The sequence below is a fragment of the Myotis daubentonii genome, chromosome 7, assembly GCF_963259705.1.
Source record: "Myotis daubentonii chromosome 7, mMyoDau2.1, whole genome shotgun sequence".
In the NCBI taxonomy this organism is placed as follows: Eukaryota; Metazoa; Chordata; class Mammalia; order Chiroptera; family Vespertilionidae; genus Myotis; species Myotis daubentonii.
The window spans coordinates 40,846,197-40,868,799 of NC_081846.1; the positions used below are offsets into that span (position 1 = coordinate 40,846,197).

General features: G+C 38.3%; 1 protein-coding gene and 1 pseudogene across 1 annotated transcript in view; both read left to right on the plus strand.

Moving 5' to 3' along the window:
* The window catches only part of CCDC141 (coiled-coil domain containing 141), a 172,738-nt gene that overhangs the window by 29,940 nt on the left and 120,195 nt on the right, over nucleotides 1–22,603 (plus strand). The window contains exons 3-5 of the mRNA XM_059703945.1: nucleotides 4,031–4,222; nucleotides 7,941–8,049; nucleotides 17,138–17,391. Coding sequence (XP_059559928.1) covers nucleotides 4,031–4,222; nucleotides 7,941–8,049; nucleotides 17,138–17,391 — 555 coding nt within the window. The remainder of the gene's footprint in view (nucleotides 1–4,030; nucleotides 4,223–7,940; nucleotides 8,050–17,137; nucleotides 17,392–22,603) is intronic.
* Nucleotides 7,352–7,506, plus strand: LOC132239016 (U2 spliceosomal RNA; annotated as a pseudogene).

Genomic DNA, 22,603 nt, shown 5'->3' on the forward strand with positions numbered 1-22,603 from the left:
AAGTATTATGACTGCAATGATAAATAAGACATGCCAAAAGGAGATTTCTCCTCTTTCAGATGTGTTTTCAGATATTAATTCACCTTTTGGCCTAATGATTTTTTATAGTCTTTAAGCTGGAAGAGCTTCTTCCCTCCATTTAGACAATAACTCCATCTATAGCTGACAGCAACTGAGAGAGGCAGTTGGAAGAGATGGAGTGAAGCACCAGGCTCGCTTCAACTGTTCATATCCTCCGGCTTGCTGCTTTTAATTTTTATAGTATTTAAATACCATGCACTTTTAAAGAAACTCTTCAGGACTCTTAAATAAGAAGTAAGAGAGATAGAAGACGTGTAGGATGTTATCAGGGAGTTTTTCACAATTAGAACGCTGGGATGTGTTGCAATCTGGAGAATGAGGAGGTAAGTTTTTGTCCAGTCCCAGAAAACTTTTTCTAATAACTACGGAAAGGTTTGTTCCAAAAGGAACGGAGTGCTGCTGCTCTGGGGTGGTGCCGCGTTGTGGTTTGTTAGAGAGGCTTCCTGAAGATGATGTCAGATGGAAACAATTGGCCTTTCAACTCTCCTCTAACAGCCTGTGAAATAAAACTAAATGATTTTCAAGAGAAAGAAACCTCTTAGACCTCTTCCCCATGTTCAACCACAAATATTTATTGAGCCCCTACTATGTGCAGTGCAGTCTGTGTTTCTCAGTAGGGTTGCTGTTTGGTGGGACAATCCTTCATCAGACCCCTCCCCCACAAGCCACACAAACACATTGTCACAACTAAAAATGCCTCAACATGTTTTCAAACACTCGTTTTGGGGCATTTATTTTTGAAAACCAGTGATAGGTGTTGGAGCCATAAATCTGAGCAAGACAGAATTTATGTTTTTGTGTTTCCTTTACAGACTTGAAATCATTTTTTTTGAGCATGTATGGGGTGTTATGCCCTCTAGCCCTCTCATTAGTACATGACTTGCATTTGTGTTTCAGGCTATCTAAATGATGATATCTTATTACTTGTGGTGGTGGTGGGGAGAAAGAGCTAATCTCGTTGGGGACTCAGCAATGGGCAATAAAATAGAACAGTATTTCTCCAGTGCAGGCAGCATATGTAGGACACCAGATTCAGAAGGGAAGACCTGACCAATAGGGTGACATGATACATGGCCAACCATAGAAAATTAAACACTTAAAGAACTAAAAGCCTTCCAAACACCTTTATCAAAGCTGAAGACATATCACGGAGACCCACGTGTTGTATATAGAACACCCAGATGCTGTATTTTGGCTTTGGGTTCAGATCATGCTCCATTTCAGGAATCTCACAGAAATATACTTCAATTGATCATTATGCGGAGATTTTGGATTGGCTGAAAAATATTCCTGCTCTATGAATCCTGACTAGTCCGCTCTGTTTGAATCCCTCTCTCCTCCAGTATTTTCAGATGGTGTTGGATTGGGCCTGGGGAACATTGAACTTCACTTGGCCTCTGGTCCCAGCACCCCAAGAGTAGTCTAAATTCCAAGAGAAGTTAGAGCTGCTCTCTGCCAATCCTTAAAGCAAAATGTCTGCTGGTTTTCTTGAAGAAAATCTCCAAGAAAGTGCAACTTGTACCAGATTAAACCCAGAGGGTTCTGCAATTATGTTCTGGCCTTGGAATTCCAGAGAACAGAACATTTTGCAGTTCATATTGGAGGTCATGGGAAATATTGGAAGCCAGTATTGTAGTCCTCCAAGCTGCTTGCCCCCAAAACCTCTGCATCACTGATTTATAAAGTGTCACTTAAGTGGTAAAAGAACAGTATTAAGAAGAACTAAGTCATATGTGTTTAAGAGGGCTGAAAGAATTCTATGTAAAAAATAATTCCAGAAACAACCTTATTAGCCATGGAAATAGCCAACTTCAGATTTATTTTATCACCTTCATGTCAAATCTGAAAAATATCACTAAAAGGTTAAGTGTTCACTTGCTTTTTGCTTGAGAATGAATTCATTGCCTATTATTTATTATTCTCTTCTGCATCTCCAGCATGGAATTATCAAGTTCTCCTAATTTTATTTCTTACTACAGTCTTTGTCATATAAATGACATATCTTAAAATTAAAACTCCTAGTATAATCTTTTTCTTCTCCTTACATATTTTTGGCTAGTATATGTGGAAACTGAGGCTAAGTTATTCCATTGACAAAAAGTATGAAATGAAACACATGCACAATACAAAGTTAATCAGCCCTTAAGATAGCCTAAAGCTTGTCACAGAGGAAGGAAATGCCTAGATATCATGCTCTCAAATAGCTGTATAAGAAAGAAAATGCACCTGGCAGGCATGGCTCAGTGGTTGAGCGCTGACCTATGAACCAGGTTCGATTCCAGGTCAGGACACATGCCCAGGTTGCGGTCTTGATCCCCAGTGGGGTGTACAGGAGGCAGCCTATCAATGATTCTCTCTCATTATTGATATTTCTATCTCTCTCTCCCTCTCCCTTCCTCTCTGAAATCAATACAAAGATATTTTTTAAAAAAACAGAAAGTATATGCATTTGGTGATCTCTATTGGCAATTTAGACAATCATTGGTTTGTTTTAGCCTAAAGACCAAAGAGAACAGAAATCACACATATTCAGTGGATGTCTCTTAAGAACTCATTGGCATGTCCAGCACAATCTGCTGGAGACTTTTTTGAGATAGCTATGAAATTGTCAGACTCTGGTCTATATATTTTGTTTGGTTGCATTGTGAATTATTTTCCTTCTGTATTAAGCATAAGAGAACCTTGAATGTATAATGTCTAACAAATGATTTTACATTTGTCAATCTATCTGGCAATCGTAGGGTAACAAATAATCCTCCAACAGCAGTGGCTCATAGTCACAGATTTTATTTCTTACATTACATGTTTGCTTCATGGTAATTACAATTCAGTTTTGCATATCTTCATGATAGGATCCTTCTGCTAAGAAGTCACACACAAAACTGTTTACATTTCATTAGTTTAAGCAAGTCACATGAACAAGTCTGATGTTAGAAGGCATGAGGGTACGATCCTTTTACAGAAAGAAACAGCAAATAGCTGGGAATAATAATACAGTTGAAGTGTTTATGTTTTAGGATATAATTTGAAAGTGTAAGGAAGGAAAAAAACTGTTCTAGAACTTTAATTGGAAATAACTCAGGTTCACTATTTCAGTATAGCAATGGCATGTTTTCTTTTTGTTTTTCTGAATAGGTCTCTGTTACATAGTTGCAAAAATTGAACATCATATTTCCTCCAATGATAAAAATAATATATTTTCATAAAAAATTCAAAACATATAGGAAGATATAAATAAAAAAAGTAAAATTCATTTGAAAAAGCCTAGGTAAAAATCAGCAGATAGTCTATCTTAGTAACTGTTTCACGTGAGCTGGAGAAGAATGTATATTTCTCTGTTGTTGGACATAGTAGTCTATACATGTCTGTTATATTCAGTTGACTGGGGATGTTGTTTATTTCTATATCCTCAATAATTTTCTGCTTGCTGGATATTTTAGTTATTGGTGGAGAAATGTTGAAGTCTCCAACTCTAATGGTAGATTTGTCTATTTCTCCTCATAGTTATGTCAGTTTTTACTTACATATTTTAATGCTCTGTTGTTAAACACAAACATGTTTAAAACTGTCATGTGACCTTCTAGTTTATGAGTTGACGCTCAACCACTGAGCAACACAGGCTGGGCAGCTTTTTTTTTTTTTAATGTGAGGTTAACACAATATTCTGTACCCCTGGGAATGTAGATGTGCACCTTTGATAAATTGTTAGTATTTGAACAATTGATGTGAATGCCTTTAGCCTGGCATGCTCCCTGGTTTACCATAATCTCCACTGCTCCATCCTGCCTGCGTGATGTGCCTGCCTGCCTAGCAGCTGGAGTTTATAAATTCTCTTCTAGACCGTCCTAGACCACACACAGTTTCAAATATCCAAGTGTTTAAAATGTGATGCTGTATTTTTACATTGACTGGTCCTCTGCCTTATACCTTGTTTTTTCCTTGGACTTAGGCTTTGGAAGATCGGGTATGGGAGCTCCTGCAGGAAGCAGACAAGACAGCTGAAGAGAATAAGGATCAGAGTCAGGTGTACGATGCCATGGCCAGCACCCTGGGCGAAGCATGGGCAGCCCTGGTCTCCATGCTTGAAAGAAGAAGGGAGCTCCTCAGGTTGACCTCTGAATTTTTTGAAAGTGCCTTGGAGGTTTGTATTCTTTTTTTTAAAGTCTCCCTTCTCTATAACAGAGCAAATGAATAGCACTCCTGAAAATATTTTATTTCTGCAAATAGACATTGCAAAAAACAGCAGAATAACCAAGATATTATATATATATGTATATATGTGTGTGTGTGTGTATATATATATATTTACACATATATATTTATACATATATATATTTACACATATATATATTTATACATATATATATATATATATATCATCTAATTTTTTGTTTGTCAGAAGATAAATATTTTAAATGTAGGCCTTCAAACATTTAAAAACTAAGTATAGTCCATTAAAATTAAGTAAAATATTAGGTGAAAATGGGAACTCTTACTTATAAGTCATTATGATATATTTCCTTGTGTAGAAAACACTAATATAATTACTAAATCAAATGATTTCCCCTGATTATAGGAAATGGTGGTGGAAAGTGTTCTTATTGACTAAAATTTGTTGATTAAAACTTCTGCTTATGCAAAGGGGATTGCAAAATATTCCACAGAATGTCTGACTTGTAAGCATAGCATTTCATAAAGTACTTTTAAAGGCATATCTTTGAGTTCCTATAGCTTGAACTCATTAAAACGTAAGGGAAGGGAAAAGTCCTGGACCTAAGAAGGTCATTTCCCCCTATGATTTTTTCCTTAAATTCTGCAATTTTTTTGAGGTTCCCAATTTCAAAATGTGAGGCTCAAAGAACAACATCAAAAGACATGTTATGTTTGGTATGAGACAGTTATTGGAAATTTCACTTTTAACTTCTCTGTCAAGTGGCAGTACATTCATTTTGATGTGAGAGCTCTGCTTCATTATGATAAAGCATGAGCTTTGAAAAATATGACATTTCCAAGCTGGAAATTCAGGGCTTAAATTCAAAATAATGAAGGAAGGAGATTAGTAATAGAACATGAAAATTGGGGTAGACAATCTCATGCATCACGAACTCGGTTAAAAGCTAGAAGGAGGAACAAAAACCTCTAACTCTCAGTTTGTTTTCCACAATTTGCACTCGGAAGCCCAACTCACAATTCATTTTACAGATCATCTTGGGAAAAAGTTCTATGCACCGTTTTCTTTTCTGAAAAGAAATAACCAGGTGAAATATACCCACAGAGGTCAAATTATAGATACATTTGATTTATTCCATCTAAGTAAGTGGGTATCGGTGCCAACTGCCCTTTACATTCAGCTCATTTAGCACAAGAAAATATATTTTTTAAACACGAGGCGGAATATTTGTTTCTCACCATGTAGTAGCATTTGTGCTTCCTGATTTTCTCCATGATGAGAGATGACTCTTACATACTCATAAAATAAAAAGTAATAAGTTAACCTGTAATTCAACCATACACTCCGATTCCTAGTGAAATGGCTAATTGTTTTTTGTATTTTTCGCTTCCAACTTTGTGGACACCTTCATACTTAGCTTAAGGCAAACTCCTACATGATCTTCCCTGCTCCTTGTGAATGCCAAGGCAATTTTCATTGGTGATTAAAAAAAGAGAGAGTGACATTAAGAATAGGGTTTTCAAAAAAATTTCCCCCATCACCATTTCTATCCTGTACAAGCCACAGAAAGGAGAAAAGTGAAGAAAATAAAATATACATAAGATAACACTTAACAGTACATTCGGGAAGTTTTTTTCTGAGTAAAATTGTTTATTTTTAAAATTTAACGTAACAAGCTCTGAAATATAGTCACTCCAAAACTTTTTGTAATGTTCTACAGGGAATAAAAAGAAATCATCTATTGGGTTTATTTTTTAATTTTTCTTTGAAGTTTCTGCCCAAAGAATGCCTTTAAAATCAGTTATTAGAAATGGAATGCATTAGAGATGTAAATGATGTGTGGGTGGATTCCCTCATTGAACTGTGTGCATTCAAGAGTTCTTTAGAACTACACGTGATTTCTTATTGCATGGTTGATAATCGTAAAGGACAGTTTCTGGCTCCTAGCCTTAACCATCAGAAAGGTTTTTCTCTTCTCAAACATAATGCTTCAATTTAGAGACATTGTCCCTCAGTGACAATGGCAGGTGCCCGTCAGGTTCTGATAGGGTGGCGGCGGCTTGCCCTGTATTTTCCAAAGGAGACATGCTCATTAGTCTCTCATCTTTCCATGCCGTTTATAACTGGGTCTCATAGGGCTATCGTAATGATCATAACACATATTTTTAAAATATATATATTTTTATTGATTTCAGAGAGGAAGGGAGAGGGAGAGAGAGATAGAAACACCAATGATGAGAGAGCATGATTGATCGGCTGCCTCCTGCATGCCCCACAGTAGGGATCTTGCTTGCAACCGAGGCATATGCCCTCACCAGGAATTGAACCAGGACTCCTAGGTTCATGGGTCGATGCTCAACCACTGAGCCATGCTGGCCAGGCATAACACGAATCTTGTTAATCAAATAGTTGTATAAAAATATCGAAAATCTCTAAATTTAAAGTGACAGTTGGGAAAAATCTTGAAAAGGAAGACCAGCACTGTGATAGGCTTTTGTCTTTCTACATGATACTTAGCCTTTACGGGTTTATTCTACACTTGGTCCAAAGGTGAACATGTTGATTAAATGCTCTAATAAAGTATAATAATTACCTTTGAATCTTAGTGTTAAAACAAACCAGCTCTTTGTCTGCTACTATGAAATGCTATAATAGCATAACCAAGGATGTTTTGTCCTTTTCTAATGCTTGTTTCTAAGATGAGTCTCCTGAGGATTTTAATATTACTTCAAGCATCTGCCCTTTCTCTTTCCTCCATGGAGAAACACAGAAGAAGAGATCAGTCATATTCCTCACCATTTAGGGTGTCAAATTGCTATTCATTATTTTTTGAAATGGAGGAGAAAATTTTCATCCTTGCTGCATCAAATCTTATTTTATTTATATAAATAATGCATAAAATTATTTATAAAATTTCAAACAAAATTACAAATTATAGATGTAAAAACTAAACTTTTATGTTCCTTAACCCATACCTAATCCCATTCCTTCTCATAAATGGAACCATTTGGTGTATATCTTCTCAGACCACTTTGTGTACAAATATATACAGACATATATATATATATATAGTTTGCTTTGTATAAAACAGGATTAGACATTGCTTCTTGGCCTTTTGGCTAAGATCAAGTTTAGAAATAGGATTAGACTATGTATTATTTTGAAACTTGCTTTTTTCAGTTCTAGGTCTAATTATAGAGGAAAAAACTGTTTTTGCAACCTTCCTTCTAAATGGCTTCTTAGGTTAAATTTACTTATAATTATGTCACCACTGGTTAGCCAAACTTCTGTTGGTTTCTCCTAGCAAACTTTGTGGTGATTCATGTACAAAGTGCCTTATAATATTAAAAGTGGCTATATTCATTACATAGGACACAAAACTTTTAGTTGAAAATTTTAACATACATCTGAAGAGTAAGCAAGTTGGCTTATTTCAGCATACATGGTATATTTCCAGGTATAAGAGGAATGCAAAAGAATGAGAAACAAGTTCTTGCCTTGGTATTTTGTAAGTTGACTACATGTGAATGCACACTCTCACACAAGCACCCTAAGCCAGCACGTGCCTCATAAACACACATCCTCACACAAACACATACAGAGTCATCCAGGCCATTAACTCATATAATTAAAGTGGCATATTGATTTTTGGCTTTTCAAATGTCTTTCCCCTGTGTTTCTGTTGCAGTTTGCTATTAAAATTGACCAAGCTGAAGAGTTCCTCCAGAACACCCAGGAGTTCGAGACTGCCGAGTCCTTAAGGTCACTTCTTCAGCTTCATGAACATCACACCAAAGGCAAGGTTTATGTTTGTTCCTCACATGAGCTTTTAAAATAGAGATGTTAATGTGAGGATGCTCATGTCGGACATATTTTTATTGATTTCAGAAAGGAAAGGAGAGGGAGAGAGAGAGAGAAACATCAATGATGAAAGAGAATCATTGAATGGCTGCCTCCTGCACGCCCCCTATAGGGGATCGAGCCTGCAACCCAGGCATGTGCCCTGACTGGGAATGGAATCATGACTTCCTGGTTCATAGGTCGATGCTCAATCACTGAGCCACACTGGCTGGACAGGACAATATATTTTTAATTTATCTGTTTATGTATACTCAGCTCATTCCAAGAAAGGTAAATGAAAGCTCTTTTCTTGATCATCTTCTGCAAGAAAGAAGTAGTTGTAAATGGTTCTAAGGAGATGGTAGAGGGCCAGCCTCTGAAGGATCCTGCTAACTCTGGGAGTTCTCAGTCTTCTGGATGTGGTTCCTGAGGACAGGGGCCATTTTTACTGGGTTCATCTGTGTATCCTCAGCTTCTGGCAAGGTGATGGTACCTGGTGGATCCTCAAGAAATATTTCTTGGTCAAATAAATGGTTGAATTCAGTACATGTTTCTTCTCAGGGACAGTAAATTGAGGTCAACTTTAAATAACAGCTCTGAATAAGGAAAATCCCTCTTTTACTGTTGCAATAAAAACAGGAAAAAGAAGAGTAGTGAAAATTTCCCAGATTAAAACAATTTAATAAAACAGACTTTCAATTCCCTCTGAACAACTATAGTCTAATGGTTAACCAACAATTTGTGTGCTGGCCCTTTTCTACCAGAATTTAGGGTGGACAGAATTCTAGTATGGAAGCCATTTGTGGAACAGTAGCTGTTTACTGGCATCTTTCTGTAGAAGCAGGTTAGAGAGGAACAACACTTCTTTCCTTCCTAATGCGTTTTTCTAATTATTGCTGCCAAATAGGACGGCGTGCGAGTGGATGGTTTCCTGAACTCATTTGTCACAATTCTAACTCAGCTTCTAGCTTGACCAGCTTGATCATGCTGGACAGGGACAAAAGGTATTTTTAAAGCCACAAATAGATTTTTTGTTTCTATCACCCGCCAAAGGGACTCCAGATACTAGATCATTACTTTTCTAAAACTCAAAAATTAAACAACTCAGTCTTTCCTGTGTAAATTTTGATGAGATGCTACCACACATAGACATGTAATTTTAACTGATTATTGTTCATTAGGACCTATCACTAGTAGGGATTATAAACAGCATCAAAAAGAACATCCCTAAAGCAGCAGCCTGCTCACTTTTGTTGTACAGAAACAGCAATCTCACTGGGTCCAAAGGGGGCCGACAGAATCACAAACAATTCCTCTTCGGATACTGGAAAGTGAGTCTGAGTCCAGGTCACTGAGATTCAGTCTGTGGTCTCCATTCAGTCTTCATGCGACCAACATGATCATCACATAGCAATCTGACCTCTGGAAACCGGACAGTGATGGGTGCTTTTGCTGAGGAGGTTCAGTACTCAGGCAATCCAGAGGGGTGGAGGAAGTGGGATTTTCCATAATTACGCTGGGTTGGAGCTGGAAGGGGAGAGTAGCTTTAATGCTGTTTTGTTGTTGTTGTTGGCTCCTTCAGAGGCACCTGGGTCTGTGGCACAGGGAGCTTGGCATGCAGGCCTTGGACTGCAGTGCCCTGGCATCCGGCTGACAGCAGGACCCGTCTCCTGCCTTTCGCTGATACAGTCTGCAGGTGTCCACTGGCCTCCTCTTAACCTGAAGAGATGGATGAAAATGCATGCTGAGGACAGGGAACGTAGTTTATTTTTGTGATGAAAAAATATTCTTCCACCCTGATGACATGTTTCTCGTGGCATTTGTGTGTTCCTCTGTATAATAACTGAAGCATAAGGATTACAGGGGACTCTGACTAGGCTCCCAAATCATATGCTCAGTGGTGGCTTCATATAATGGGGGTAGATGAGATTTGCCAAACAGCTAATTCAGTGGGATATGATTAAGATTAGCTGAGTTAAAATGCATATTTAAGGACAAAATTCTGATTTTAAGTTAGGGACTTCATATCTAACTTAGTCTGTTCAGACTGTTATAACAAAATACCACAGACTAGGTGGCTTGCAAATGATGCACGCTTTAGTTTTCCAACTGCCTTCTTAAAATAAACATAATTCTGAAGAAGCTTCCTCAAAGGAACAATCATATTACTTTCTTATCTGAGATTTTTTTATATATCTTAAATTTTTCAGGTATAGGTTCATTATACTATTCTCTTTACTTTTGTATATATTTGAAAATGCTCATTGGATGAGTTTAAGAAACACAACTCCACGGAGAAATATTTGGAATATTTAAAAAGGTATTAGGAAGAAACATCACCCATGACCTCAATGCTAAGACTGTGACCTTGATATGTTTTAGAAAATATTCATTTGGGAAGATGAGTATAAAGCTATAAATTCACTTAACTTGTGTACGTTCCCCATTTATCTATCTTGAATTTGCTATTTATACTTAATAATTATGGCAAATATACTTTAATGTTACTTTTTTTCTTTCTTTCTTTCTTTCTTTTTTTGTTTTTATTTATTTATTTATTTATTTATTTATTTTTATTGCTTAAAGTATTACAAAGGGTATTACGTATGTATCCATTTTATCCCCCCGCCCTAGACAGTCCCCTAGCCTCCCCTATCACCCAGTGTCTTATGTCCATTGGTTATGCTTATATGCATGCATACAAGTCCTTTAGTTGATCTCTTACCCCCCTACCTCCTGCCCCCCAACCCTCCCCGGCCTTCCCGCTGCAGTTTGACAATCTGTTTGAGGCAGCTCTGCCTCTGTATCTATTATTGTTCAAAAGTTTATAATGGTCTCTATTGTCCATGAATGAGTGAGATCATGTGGTATTTTTCCTTCATTGCCTGGCTTATTTCACTTAGCATAATGCTCTCCAGTTCCATCCATGACGTTGCAAATGGTAAGAGTTCCTTCCTTTTTACAGCAGCATAGTATTCCATCGTGTAGATGTACCACAGTTTTCTAATCCATTCATCTACTGATGGGCACTTAGGCTGTTTCCAGATCTTAGCTATGGTGAATTGTGCTGCTATGAACATAGGGGTGCATATATCCTTTCTGATTGGTGTTTCTGGTTTCTTGGGATATATTCCTAGAAGTGGGATCACAGGGTCAAATGGGAGTTCCATTTTCAGTTTTTTAAGGAAACTCCATACTGTCTTCCATAGTGGCTGCACCAGTCTGCATTCCCACCAGCAGTGCACAAGTGTTCCTTTTTCTCCACATCCTCTCCAGCACTTGTCGTTTGTTGATTTGTTGATGATAGCCAGTCTGACAGGTGTGAGATGGTACCTCATTGCTGTTTTGATTTGCATCTCTCGGATGATTAGTGACTTTGAGCATGTTTTCATATGTCTCTTGGCTTTCTGGATGTCCTCTTTTGAAAGGTGTCTATTTAGGTCCTTTGCCCAGTTTTTTATTGGATTGTTTATCTTTCTTTTGTTAAGTTGTATGAGTTCCCTATAAATTTTGGAGATTAGGCCCTTATCAGATATGTCATTGGCAAATATGTTTTCCCACACAGTGGGTTTTCTCGTTGTTTTGTTGATGGTTTCTTTTGCTGTGCAGAAGCTTTTTATTTTGATGTAGTCCCATTTGTTCATTTTTTCTTTAGTTTCAAGTGCCCTAGGAGCTGTATCAGTGAAGAAATTGCTTCGGCATATGTCTGAGATTTTGTTGCCTTTGGATTCTTCTAGAATTTTTATGGTTTCCCATCGTACATTTAAGTCCTGTATCCATTTTGAGTTTATTTTTGTGTATGGTGTAAGTTGGTGGTCTAGTTTCATTTTCTTGCATATATCTGTCCAATTTTCCCAGCACCATTTATTGAAGAGACTATCTTGGCTCCATTGTATGTTCTTGCCTCCTTTGTCAAATATTAATTGAGCATATTGGTTCGGGCCGATTTCTGGGGTCTCTATTCTATTCCATTGATCTATATGCCTATTCTTGTGCCAGTACCAGGCAGTTTTGAGAACAGTGGCTTTGTAATACAACTTGATATCTGGTATTGAGATCCCACCTACTTTGTTCTTTTTCAGGATTGCTGCAGCTATTCGGGGTCTTTTTTTATTCCAGATGAATTTTTGGAGAGTTCGTTCTAGATCTCTGAAGTATGCCGTTGGTATTTTAATGGGAAGTGCGTTGAATTTATAGATTGCTTTGGGTAGTATGGACATTTTAATGATGTTGATTCTACCAATCCATGAACACGGTATGTTCTTCCATCTGTTTATGTCTTCCTCTATATCTTTTTTCAACGTCCTGTAGTTTTCTGAGTAGAGGTCTTTTACCTCTTTAGTTAAGTTTATTCCTAGGTAGCTTAATTTTTTTGGTGCAATGGTAAACGGGATTGTTTTTATAATCTCTCTTTCTGAAAGTTCACTATTGGTGTATAGAAATGCCTCAGATTTCTTGGGGTTAATTTTGTATCCTGCTACATTGCCAAATTCATGTATTAAGTCTAGTAGCTTTTTGATGGAATCTCTAGGGTTTTGTATGTATAATATCATGTCGTCTGCAAATAAGGACAGTTTTACTTCCTCTTTTCCAATTTGGATGCCTTTTATTTCTTCTTCTTGCCGAATTGCAATGGCTAACACTTCCAGTACTATGTTGAACAGGAGTGGTGAGAGGGGGCATCCCTGTCTTGTTCCTGTTCTTAGGGGAAATGGTGTTAGTTTTTGTCCATTGAGTATGATGTTGGCTGTGGGCCTGTCATATATGGCTTTTATTATGTTGAGGTATGATCCTTCTACTCCCACCTTGCTGAGAGTTTTTATCAAAAATGGGTGTTGAATTTTGTCAAATGCTTTTTCTGCATCAATTGATATGACCATGTGGTTTTTTTCTTTCAATTTGTTTATGTGATGTATCACGTTTATTGATTTGCGGATATTGTACCATCCTTGCATCCCTGGGATAAATCCTACTTGGTCATGGTGTATGATCTTTCTGATGTACTGCTGGATCCGATTTGCTAAGATTTTGTTGAGGATTTTGGCATCTATGTTCATGAGGGATATTGGCCTGTAATTCTCTTTCATTGTGTTGTCTTTACCTGGTTTTGGTATTAGGGTGATGCTGGCTTCATAGAATGAGCTTGGAAGTGTTCCTTCCTCTTGAATTTTTTGTAGTAGTCTGAGGAGGATAGGTTTTAGTTCTTCCTTGAATGTTTGGTAAAACTCCCCTGTGAAGCCGTCTGGTCCTGGGCTTTTGTTTGATGGAAGCTTTTTGATGACTGCTTCAATTTCTTCCATAGTTATTGGCCTGTTGAGATTTTTAGATTCTTCCTGATTGAGTTTTGGAATGTTGTATTTTTCTAGGAATTTGTCCATTTCCTCCATGTTGTCTAGTTTGTTGGAGTAGAGCTGTCCATAGTATTTTTTAACAATCATTTGTATTTCTGTGGGGTCTGTTGTTATTTCGCCTCTATCGTTTCTGATTTTATTTATTTGGGTCCTCTCTCTCTGCTTCTTGGTGAGTCTGGCTAGAGGTTTGTCAATCTTGTTTATCCTTTCAAAGAACCAGCTCTTGGTTTCATTGATTTTCTGTATTGTTTTTTTGGTCTCTATGTCATTTATTTCTGCTCTAATCTTTATTATCTCCTTCCTTCTGCTCACTCTGGGGTTTTCTTGTTGCTCTCTTTCTAATTCTTTGAGTTGTAGAGTTAGATGATTTACTACCATTTTTTCTTGTTTTTTGAGATAGGCCTGTAGAGCTATAAACTTCCCTCTCAGGACTGCTTTCATTGTGTCCCATAGGTTTTGGATTGTTGTGTTTTCATTGTCATTAGTTTCCAGGATGTTTTTAATTTCTTCTTTGATCTCATTGGTAACCCAATCAATATTTAATAACATGCTATTCAGCTTCCAGGTGTTTGAGTATTTTGGGTTGTTTTTATTGTAGTTTATTTCTAGTATTATGCCATCGTGGTCTGCGAAGACGCTTTTTATGATTTCAATCTTCTTGAATTTGGGGATACTTTGCTTGTGACCCAATATGTGGTCTATTTTTGAAGATGTACCATGAGCACCTGAGAAGAACGTATATTCCCTGGCTTTGGGGTGAAGTGTTCTGAAGATGTCTATTAAGTCCATCTGATCTAGTGAGTCATTTAGGATTGCTGTATCTTTGCTGATTGTTTGTCATTATTTCTTCAAATAGGTTTTCAATATCTTGCTCTCTCTCATCTTCTGGCACCCCTATAATTCTGATGTTGGTACGCTTGAAGCTGTCCCAGAGGCTCCTTACACTATCCTCGCATTTTTGGATTCTTTTTTCATTTTGCTTTTCCGGTTGGATGTTTTTTGCTTCCTCGCATTTCAAATCATTGACTTGATTCTTGCGCTCCTCTGGTCTGCTGTCGGGCGTCTGTATAATATTCGTTATTTCAGTCTGTGTGTGCTTAATTTCTAGTTGGTTCCCCAATATAAGATCGAGGGTCTTATTAGTTTTCGTGTAGATCTCATTAAGTTTATCGGCAGCTTCTAAACAGTTCTTGAGAGACCTTAAAAGTGTGGTTCTGAACTCTATTTCTTCCATTGACAATTTTGTCCTGTTTCTTTGTCTCCGCATTTTGTTATGCTTCCTTGGTGCACCCCCTAGTGGTCTTTGTTCGCAGTCTTATAGATAAATCTTGATTGTTGTAGCTAATTCCAGGGAGGGTTTGACCTCCAGGCCAAGTGGCTATGAGAATCAGCTGGGTCAGCAGTGAGAGAACTTCTGTCCTCTAGGGAGGTGCTAATCTAGCCTTTGCCTGAGGCTATCCGGCAAATACCTTTGCCTGAGGCTATCCGGCAAATGCCTCTGTGCAGGGCTTGGGCGGGGCGGGTCGCACAGGATCAACAGGGTGGGCCGGAGAGAGCAGTTATGGCGGCTCTCAGTCCTGTCCCAAGGGGCTCTGCCTCTCTGAGTCCCAGCACCCGCTGCAAAGCTGGGAGAGAAAGCTGCACTCGCTCTGACCGAAGCCAGACAGTCCTGCTTCTGCCGTTTGAGTCTGGGTCCCTAAAGACTCGCCCGGATCTGGTGCTCAGAGTCTGCGACTCCCTCCCGATTGAAAACAGCAACCGCGCCCTCCGCCGCCAGCCCGCTCCTCGCACTCCGCACCTCAGAATTTGACTTCAGCACTGCGCCTCCTCTGAGTGTCCGTATGCGTTTCTCTTTCCTCCTAGTTGTAGGACTTCCACTCAGCCAGCGTTCCTGTGGTTCTGGGTGATGTCCCTTCCGTTTTTTGGTTTCACTTTTGAAGTAGTTGTTCAAAGCAGCAAACTCCAGCGTTAACCTATGCCGCCATCTTGGTTCTCTCCTAATGTTACTTTTTTTAGTATGACAATCAAAACAAACAATTGAAATTTATTAAGTATCTTAGAGCCTCACATTACAAGGTATTATGTTAGAAAATAAGGTTTTGTAAATGCAAAAAAAAATACAATCTTTAAAATAAATGCACTATAGAGATTTTGTATTTCCTGAAGGTCATGGTATATCTAGAATAGATAGTGTAGCCTGAGAAAAAATGCAGCACTTTGTATGATCAACTGAAGGAATAAATAGTCAGAAAAACAAACAGCATAAACGTAAAATGTCAGAAACTGACAGAGGAAGAATTGAAGGAACTGACAGAGGGAACAATTTACCCACTTTAATGATCATCTTGGTAGCAGTAACAGACCAATTTTAGCCTGGGTACATTTTACAAGTTAATTTGGGCCCAGGAGGCTTCATTCCCGGTGGTACTGTGGTAGTGGTTATACTATTTTGACAGGAGTTGAAACAGAAACCAGAAAAAGATTGCAAATGGAAATTTTGGCTAATTATATTTATTTTGTAGGGACCAGAGCAGGTTGGTTTATTCCACTGTCAGTATGCAAGCACCTACTTTCCTTTCTCATTTGAAAAGTCTAGTGTGTAAGAGCTAGTTATGGAAAGAAAGAAAAGAAATATCCTATGGAAACCCTGCCACCTGCCCTTGCTTTGTGTGTGTGTGTGTGTGTGTGTGTGTGTGCGTGTGTGTGTGTGTGTGTGTGTGTGTGTGTGTGTAATATATATTGCATTATAATTAATTATATTGGTTATTATGTTCAGGTTACACAAACTAAAACCCTTCTGTTCAGTGGGCACATTCTCTGTAAACTGTCTTCACTTTGTTTCTGCAGTTGTTTCTTTTCCTTCCACAGAAGAACCTGTTCTGGCAGACTAGGGTCCTGGTGCAAAAATTCGTGCACCTTGTAAGGAACTGTGGGCCCTGAGGCTGCAGTGAGCACAGGGGTGGGTCTTGGCCCATCCTCCGCGCCCCCACCCAGCTCCTCCTGCCGTGGCCTCCAGTCCCCTATCGCTTGCACCACTGATGGTACAGAGTGATTGGGAACAGTGTGAAGTGATTGGGGCCTGGTGCCAGCAGTGGGTGCAAACATCAGCGGGTGCAAACAGTGGCTGCTGCCCTGATCACCCTTCAGGAACAGGGGGAGGTGGAGAAGCCCTCAGGGGCGATCAGAGCAGGCAGCCACTGCTCACACCCACTGATGGCGCTGAGCAATCAGTACTGGCGCTGGGTGCCGGCAGCGGGTGCAAGTGGTGGCTCCGGTGTCGGCAGTGGGTGCGAGCAGGGCCAGCGCCAGCAGCAGGTGCAAGTGCCAGGTGGGACCATGGTGCGCTGGAGCAAAGAATATTCAGGCTCACCTCGATGACAACGACCAGCACCCCACCTTGGTCTGGCACCCCCGCTCACCTGCTCCACCTTCCTGCCATGGCCGCCTGTCATGTTCTGTGTGTGCCTCCAGGTGGTCAACGCACGTCATAGCGACTGGTTGTTCGGTTTTTCGGTTGTTTGGTTGTTCCGCCGTTCGGTCTATTTGTATATTAGGCATTTTATGTTTATACATTTGAATTCCTTATTTGAGTATAAAGGTTATATATATTTTAAATTATATGAGGAGTCAAAAATATTACTATCTAAAAGCTTGCTCATATCATTGTTCTGTTTTCTTTCTAACTTTCTTCTAGAACTCTTAGAAAGATCTCTAGCACTTTTAAACAAAAGTCAACAACTCACTGACTTCATAGAAAAATTCAAGTGTGATGGACCTAATGTAAATCCTGAGTTGATTCAGGGAGCTCGTAGTAGCTGCCTGAAGATCGACAGTCTTCTTGAACTTCTACAAGACAGGAGACGGCAACTAGACAAGTACCTGAAGCAACAGCGGCAGGAATTGAGTCAGGTTCTGCAGATATGTCAGTGGGACCAACAAGAAAATCAGGTAATCCAAAGCGGGCACTGATGATGTCTTCCCTCAGCTAATGAAGTTTGGTTGTTATGTGGACTAGCTATTCCTGGGACAGTTTCTCAGTTGTCATGGTTAAATTATTTGATCTTTGGTCCAAACTACTATGTTGTTTTTTTCCAAGCAGGTAATATAACAACAAATATCTTTATTTCCTCTCTTTAAAATATTGATTTCATAAATGGGAGAGTACCACTGGGCAGTTTTGAAATGACTATTGTTGGATTCTCTTTCTTCCTTCCTTCCAGGTCACTACTTTTAGATACATTTCTTTGAAATTCTGAAATGTTAACTGCAATTTTCTTCAAAGTTGGGGAGGGGCATGATAGTGTTAAATTGTTCTAGATTGCTATTAATGTCAGTGAAAAAGTCTATCAGTGCAAAATGGAAATATTGTTCTTAGAAGAATGGTCTGGTACCGATTAAGAAATATGACCTTCGTCTATGGCTGGATGCTCAGTGGTTAGAGGGCTTTGGGGTTGGAGGATGATGAGTTTGCAGGCTTATTAGAACACATTACCCAGACTTTAGGCACAGCGTACCCCCTGTCTCCACACATGCACAATCTCCCTCATTATCAACATTCTGCACTAGAGTGGTACATTTGCTATAATCGATGAACCTACACTGACGCATCGTCACCCAAAGCCCATAGTTCACATTAGGGTCCGCTCTTTGTGGGCAAAAGTAGGTTTATAGTTGTGAGTATGTGAAACACAGTGTTTATTTTTGTAGTATTATTTATTATTATATTAGTTTCTATACGAATAATTATAATCCTACTTTTGCTCATCTCTGTACATTCTGTGAATTTGAAAAATGTGTAATGACATATATCTACCATTGTAGTATGCAAAATAATTTCACTGCCCTGAGAATCCTCTGTGCTCTGCCTAGTCATCCCTCTCTCCCCCTAATCCTTGGCAACTACTGATGGTTTTACTAACTCCATAGTTTTGTGTTTTCCAGAATGTCATATAATTCAAATAATCTAACGTGTAGCATTTTCAGATTGGGTTATTTGCTTAGAAATATGCACTTAAGATTCCTTCATGCTTTTGCATGGCTTGATTGCTTATTTCTTTTTAGCATTGAATACTATCCCACTGTGTGAATGTGCCATAGTTTATTTATCCTGTCACCTACTGAAGGACATCTTGGTAGCTTCCAAGTTTGGGCAGTTAGGGATAAAACTGCTACAGGAATCCATGTGCAAATTTTTGTCTGGATGTAAGTTTTTAATTCATTTGTGTAAATATCAAGGATTACAACAGCCTCAGGACAAGTTTTCTTGTCCTTCCTTTCCTGGGCCAAGGCCTCTTCCTATTGTCTCATTGTCAGAGGCTGCTGTAGGTATATTAAAGCTTTCAGAATGAACTTGTGGTTAAAAGAACTGGGCTTTCATTTGGACTCCATTCCTGACAATCTTGAGCCAAAATCAATTCAACAATAATGATAAGGATAAATATTAAATTTTAATAAAATTGGTCAATAAATAAATTATTCATTTCTTTAAGTATAAAATTTAGTTTCTTAATCTTAAAACGCCCATGTTACATTTTTCTCTTGCTAATACCAGTGACAGCAGTTGGAATCATCAGTAAAGGTAACTGCCGTCTCTGTGGGCTGATGAGAACCCAGATCCTGGGGCCAGACTATTGGCTGGGTTCAAATCCTGGTTCTGTCACTTACCAGATGAGTAACTGAGCAATTATTTAAATTCCCAGAGGCTCAGTTTTCTGTAAAATGTAGCTATAGTAGTATTTTCCTCAAAGTGTTGTTAAGATTATCAAGTAAGTTATTCTCTGTCAAGTAGTTAGAATGTTACTTCGCTCATATTAACTGCTATATTATAATTAGTAATTTAGGGCAGCATGCCTGAAAAGGATAGTGAAAGCCCAACACATATCACTCTCCTCCCCCTTGTATCTCCATCTACCACCAAGCTGGTCAAGACTGGTCTTGCATTGAAGGGTAATTTGTTATTTATTTTGAGTTTGATGGATCAAATAAAAGTCACTTTTGTAATCTTAGCCATACTTGTTCAATGGGTACTCAATGAATAGTTCAAAACAGAAAGATATATTTTTTCTGCTTGTGACTTAATGTCCATTTGTTTAAAATGTAAGTGAGATCACTTCCATATAGGTAACTGCTATGAGCATTTGACATACTGCCACCTTTTAGACCTTTATACAGTACTAGAGGCCTGGTGAACGACATTCGTGCACTGGGGGGGTAGAGGGGTCCCTCAGCCCGGCCTGCACCCTTTCACAGTCTGGGACCCCCAAGGGGTCCTTAGAGCTGCTGCAGAGGTGGGAGAGGCCCCTGCCACCACCGCTGCACTCGTCAGTGGTGAGCCCGGCTTCTGGCTGAGTGGCGCTCCTGCTGTGGGAGTGCATTGACCACCAAGGGGCAGCTCCTGTGTTGAGCATCTGCCCCCTAGTGGTCAGTGCACATCATAGTGACCGGTTGTTCTGCTGTTTGGTTGATTTGCATATTAGGGTTTTATTATATAGGATGAGCACTGTCATAGGAGCATACACACATTCATTAAAGAAATGGATAAATAAGCAAGCAAACACTAATGGAATTAACCTAAGCATACTGTATGCTTATTACCTATTTTTATTAAATTGAAAAAATCATAGACACATTCTTGTGTCAAAAGTACAATAGCTAATTTTAATGAGCATAATATTTCACTGCTTGAATTAGCACAATTTAAAGACTATCTTATTGTTGAGGAAGTAGAGTCTGTTTAGTTTCTTAATATTATAAACGAGTATTAATGCTTACTGTGTTATAATTATGTGAACAAAGAAATAATTTAAAATCCAGGTAGATACAAGCATAATTATCTTACCTAATTTTTAGCTTTTCTGAATGCTCTATTCTGAAATTTAATTGATGATGCAATGGTGAAGAATAGCAGCAGGTTCACCAAATTGGGTGTGACTCTGTTAGTAATTTGGCTTCTCTGATAATCATATTCCTGGATGATCTACCTGATAGAACATTGTGGAACCTGAGTTGATACAAAGGCACATACTTCATCCAAGGGCAAATATTTTTTGTTGGTTCTGTACTTATTTTAAGGGAATATAGGAGCTGTCAAACTTTGCATGAATAAAGTACTCATTTTGTCAATCATTTTAACCACTTAAGAAAAAGGGAAAGTAAGTAGAAAATTAGAGCAAAGATGACTGATGAGTAATAATGTGGTTGTCTAAATGTCTGATGTATTGCCTCTCATAAGGGCCATTTAAAAGACGCATTTAGTGCTGCTCTGTGTCTAAGTTATTATGGCTTAATGCTTTTGAACTATAATAGCTTAGCTAATTTAACTTTGGGAGAAAATTGAATGACCAGAACAATGACAATTTAAGATTTATATCAATCAAAGGAAAAAACAAACAAACAAATGAAAACCACATATTTTTCTATCTTAATTGAAATATGATAGTCTGATAAATATGATCACAGAATGCTCTTTCTGTATCATTGTTTTTCAGATGTAAAAATGTGCACTTTTTTTTACTTCAAGAGATGAGTAGCTGACCATTTTTTTCCAATTCCAGCAGCATCTTATTTTGCACATAATCTGCTGTTTCATTAACGAAAATCAGAAGCAGCTTGGAGTATTTTGTGCATAATTAATTATCTTGGCAAGAAGATTTATGAATGTAATTTTTTTCAATTGCTCCAATCAGGCATAAGTGAGACAAACAGATAAATTAAAACTAAGTTATTCATAGTCTCTTTGTATAAGACAATGTCAAGGACATTGAGGAATAGCAAGTAAGACAGGGCAGATCATCTGTTTTTACCCTCAGATCACATATACTTATAAGATACACATCTTTGTAGAGGAAAGAGAGAAATAGAATTAACATTTGCAAGGTTTTATACCACATATATAATTATGTAACCATATGTAATCATATTCATTTAAAAAATATTTTTATTGATTTGAGAGAGAGAGAGAGAGAGAGAGAGAAACATCAATGATGAGAGAGAATCATTGATTGGCTGCCTCCTGCACACCTCCTACTGGGGGGGATCGAGCCCACAACCCATGCATGTGCCCTTGACCGGAATTGAACCCAGGACCCTTCAGTCCCCAGGCCAACGCTCTATCTACTGAGCCATAAACAGCCAGGGCCATATTCGTTTTTACTAGGCAATTAAAATGATATCAGGCTCAGGGTGCCAGTCTGGTACCTGGTGGGCTGCTATATAACTTTGCACACACACACACACTTTATATGATACTACCTTCTAACTAGGAGTTAGAGCCTGGATGATTGACCAGCTTCAATTGATATGAAATAATATAAAAGTGCCTAATGTAGTAACTAGCACATAGTAAGAGTTTAAAACAAAATCTTTCTTTGAATGTAGCTTTCTAATATTGGCTGGCATATCAAATAATGAATTATCCTTGTGATACTGGTATTCAATAGTTCAGCCCAATAACATACATGCCTTTCAAACCCTTATAGGTTAAAATTTATCACAAAATTTTATTTTAGCACCTAAGCTGTCTCTAGAATTCACTCTAAGGCACATTAGAGTAAATGCAAAGTATCTTGAGGTGTTTGTAGGAGAAACATCGTGATTTTGAAAACAATAGAAACACCTCCTAAGTCAAATGCATGCTAACCACCATTTAGTTCAATGACACTACATATCATAGGTCCTAAAGGAGGTAGTCTGGTGCAGATGGCATGGCTACCAACCCCAGCTTTTACATTTACTGGCTATGTGATTTGGGCAAGTTAGTTGGCCTCTGTGCCTCATGTTCCTTTTCTGTAAACTGGAAATAATAATAATAGCTATCTATAGATTTGTTGTGAATATAAACAACATTATATATGTAAAACTGCTTAAAGCATAGCTTAGCATTCAGCAAGCACTCAGTAAGTGTTCAAATGTTCACCATCTCACTCCATGTTGTTGGTCACTCTGAGCTTTACCAGATAATCACCAGCACATAAAACCCTACATATTCACTGGATCCCACACCAATTCTCTAAATTACTAGATAATCTTTCTAAAATGTTATCATGTGAATGGTAAATAAATGCCATTTCATGGCTTGGTATCCAGCTGAGTTTATTCAAAAAAGCTCAACTTTATCTGTATGATAAAGTTAAAAATTTATTTTCCTCTCCCGAACTTTCTC